The sequence below is a fragment of the Tenrec ecaudatus genome, unplaced genomic scaffold (assembly GCF_050624435.1).
Source record: "Tenrec ecaudatus isolate mTenEca1 unplaced genomic scaffold, mTenEca1.hap1 Scaffold_68, whole genome shotgun sequence".
Taxonomy (NCBI): Eukaryota; Metazoa; Chordata; class Mammalia; order Afrosoricida; family Tenrecidae; genus Tenrec; species Tenrec ecaudatus.
The window spans coordinates 71,441-75,013 of NW_027459570.1; the positions used below are offsets into that span (position 1 = coordinate 71,441).

Consider the following 3,573-nt stretch of genomic DNA (forward strand, 5'->3'; position numbering starts at 1 on the left):
TGCATTTTATTTTTAGACAACCTACACGACATTTTGTGTGTTTTTTTCTTTAAAAAAAAGCCTCTGCTCCAAAAAATCAAGGTCACCGCTCCAAGTCTAGGTCACAAGTCGACGCAGAGCTCATGATGGCATCAGTTCCGTTTGTCTCGGTCCTGGTGTCGTGTGGGCGGACCGCAGACAGCTAGGAGGAGGGGCGGTCGGGCGGTCGGTCGTGCGTTGCCCACTGTCAGCACTTCTCCATCTCTAAGCTGTCCTTGAAGAAGATCATGTACGGGGTCCCGCCGCCCTCGCGGTAGTCCAGCAGGGCCACCATGCCGTCGGGAATCGTGTTCTCGCCCTGAAAGAACTGGTACTTCTTGAAATTGGCGAGGATGTGCTTGATCTGCTCGGCAGCCCCGGTCATAAAGGGCTTCATGCGTTCCGGCTTCCGCTCCTCCAGCTTGCCTTTGAGGGATTTCATGTAGTCCTTGATGTACCTCTTGTAGGCCTCCTTGGTGAAGCTGGTCTCCTGCAAGTGATGGTTCATGACGATGTCCACGTCGGTGACCACCTTGTGCTCGGGCCCGTCGCCCTCGGGGCCTTCGGCGGACGCGTTGCCGCCGATGAGCGCGTCATAGATGTGGCCTTGGGCCCTGCGGACCATGGTACCCTCCACTTCCAGACACAGCCCGCCCGTGATCTCCCAGATCTTGTACACGTCAGAGAACAGCTCATCTCGGCTGATGAGGTCCCGGTAGATGATCATGACGGTGGCGAGAGGGCGGTGGCTGCGCTGGCTTCGGGCAGCTCGGAGCTCCAAGAGGACAGCGCTGAAGGGAGCGAAAGTTACAGTTGGCGCTGGGGGTGGGGCGGCCGGCGCAAGGGGAGGGGCATCTGGCAGAAGGGGCGGGGTGCTTTTCAACACTTTCAAGATGTCTTTTGAAGCAGATTTATCTACTGTCATGGTTCACTTGATCTCTTGACTTCTGCTTCCATGGGCACTTATTGTGCATGCAAGCAAGATGTAATCATTGACAATCCCAATATGTTCTAAAATTCTCATTATGCTATGTATTGGTCCAGTCACATAAAATGTAACTTTCTACCCACCCCTATGGGAAGAGAATGACTTTCTGTTTGTGAAAGCCTTACAAGTGTTGTATTTATTTCTTTCATAATGAGCATGTGTAACAGAAAGCATACAAGTCTACTTTTGGGGTGAACTGGGTGTAATCTATATTGAATTTTGAAGATATGGATTTACTTGCTGTATTCAATATAAACAGGGCAAACAGATTGGTATGTACTGCTCACTCTCTATCTCTTTTAAAGCTCAGTACCTATTCGGGGCCCTCATTGTGTTTAAATATCTTAATTATATGCAGAGGTTCATTATCTGTATCAACTTTCTGGGGTCATAATTCTTTGTAGTGTAGTAATTACGTAATGATGTCAGTTTTAGAGTCTGGTCGAGTAGTATGCTCAGTGGGTCTATTAATCAAGAGATGGTGGCTTCAAACTCACCAAGTTTCCAATTGAGAAAGGTGAGAAGTTTGCTCCCATAAAGACATATTTTAGTTTTTATCAAAGTACCTGATACTTCCTCTTGAGTGGAAATGGAATGGTCCACGTGTACTTTATAGGAGAAATATGTGGTTTTTCTAATCCCAGAAAGAATTACAGTCATAAAAACTCACAGGGGTAGTTCTACCTTGTCCTAAATAGTTATTAGTCTGCTCTGATGCAATGGCAGTGAGAATATTTTTACTCTTATTCTGGATTATGGTATATAATGAAAACATTTTCAGTTGCCTGCAGGGATGTGGGTGATTTTTCTGTTTTCCTGATAGTAGGACATGCAATAGGGCCAGTAGTTTGGGGATCCTATTATGGACAGCATTGAGGGAACTAGGGAGCAATTCTAGTCTGTCCAATGATTGGCTATGAGGGGGAATGGACACAGTGTTACTGGGCTTGATTTATTTTATGTTGATGATATAAAATGAAACTCTGATGGATCAGTTGTGATGGTATCATGTGTGAAGACATTCCATGGTAAAGGGATTCAGGCTGCTTGGTAAATCCTTTACTCCCTTCATAAGCTTTCTGGGATAAAGGTAAAGGGATTATCCTGTGGTATAGCAGCACAGCCTTTCATCTCTGAAAGCATTATAGAGAATTGAAAAGAGAGATGTAGGACCTGACTACAGCAAGAAAGGAGACCTGGATCAGAGTTCTTCTGTGGACCAGCAGTCCCTACACAGTGAACCTCCTAGATCCAAGGTAATGTTGAAGCACACATACACATACACAGTGCTATCTAAAGCAAGTTAATCCCACAGATAGTCCAAGCAGACAAGGAACTTGCCCCAGAAGCAACAGAATAAGAGAGGCTTAACCTATGGCTGATAGGCTACGTAACATAAGCCACAGAATTCTACCCACCTAATTTATAAGAAAATACACATTAAACGGAAAACCCCCCAATTAGTGATGATTCCTTCAAAACACACTTAAAAACTAAGAAAATGTGCTGGACTCTTCTTCGGAGCTCAACACTGAACACATCTGGTTGGATGCCATTTTTGGAAGGGTATTGCCCATCCCTCTTCCCTTTCACGTTCTTCAATGTTATTGAAATCACTTGGGTTTATGGAACAGTCGGTTTTTTGTAATGGGTTAGGTTCTTTATCGGCTTGCTTGGCCAGGATTCTCAGAAGGTTAACGATTACGATAATGTCAGCCTAGGTGACAAGTAATGCCATCACATCCATGAAGAGATTTTCTGTCAGCAGCCAGAAGTGGGAGGTGCTATCCTGGTGGGTGTGGTTTCCCCCAGTATAAATGTAAGTGGATTCTCTCTGTACGCTGTGCAGATTTGGCCAGGTCCAGGGCCTCACCATACTTGTGCATCTCCAGACTTGCGACAGCATCTTGCCATATTTCCTACATAACTTGGATTCATCCTTCTGCATAGCCTGGGAGGAAGCAGCCTACCGTCCCACGTTCCCATCTTGGATTCCTCTGGTACTCACCTACTTGAGTCAAGAGAGTGGTCCAGAATGATATCTGAGCCTTGAAAGCCTCTACAACTGTGAATTGAAAAGGTGAGTAGTGTGACTAGAATTTTTTCCTAAACATTTCTGACACGGTGTAATGGTGGCGGGATGGGATTAAAAGTGAGGCTTGCTTCTTTAGTAAAGGGCACAGTCTCTGACACTCATGGGGAAGCACTGATTCAATAACAGTCAGTGACTAAAGGTGCGGGGGCGAAGATTTCAGAGAATGGAGGTCACCCACCCACTTGGCCTTCCCTAAGGTCTGACCAGATGCAGCTTACCCTTCATGGGTCAGGATTCCTTTTGGAGAAGATTCGTCAGAATGAGCACAGGGACCCACTCAGCATCTTGGAGCTTCCCATCCAGAGTTATGTTGCAACATGAGGCTTCATCCATTGCCCCTCTGGAGCGGCTGTCCATAGAATTTTCCCACTGTTGTTCATGGCAGCTGTTGCCTGGAGATAGAGGGAGACAGTGAAAGTCATGGTGGAGTCCTGGCTCTTCATCTCGCTGCCCCTGGTTGTTCTAGTGACAA

General features: G+C 46.2%; 1 protein-coding gene across 1 annotated transcript; it reads right to left on the reverse strand.

The window, feature by feature from the left end:
- Positions 1-226: 226 nt before the first annotated feature.
- Positions 227-745, reverse strand: LOC142436840 (translationally-controlled tumor protein-like). The gene has a single exon (XM_075540241.1). The coding sequence runs from the start codon at positions 743-745 to the stop codon at positions 227-229; it is 519 nt and encodes a 172-aa protein (XP_075396356.1).
- Between the last annotated feature and the right edge of the window lie 2,828 nt (positions 746-3,573).

Bases quoted from the DNA above. Each gene is read 5' to 3' on its own strand.
- LOC142436840 (XM_075540241.1), bottom strand. From the start codon at position 745: ATGATCATCTACCGGGACCTCATCAGCCGAGATGAGCTGTTCTCTGAC.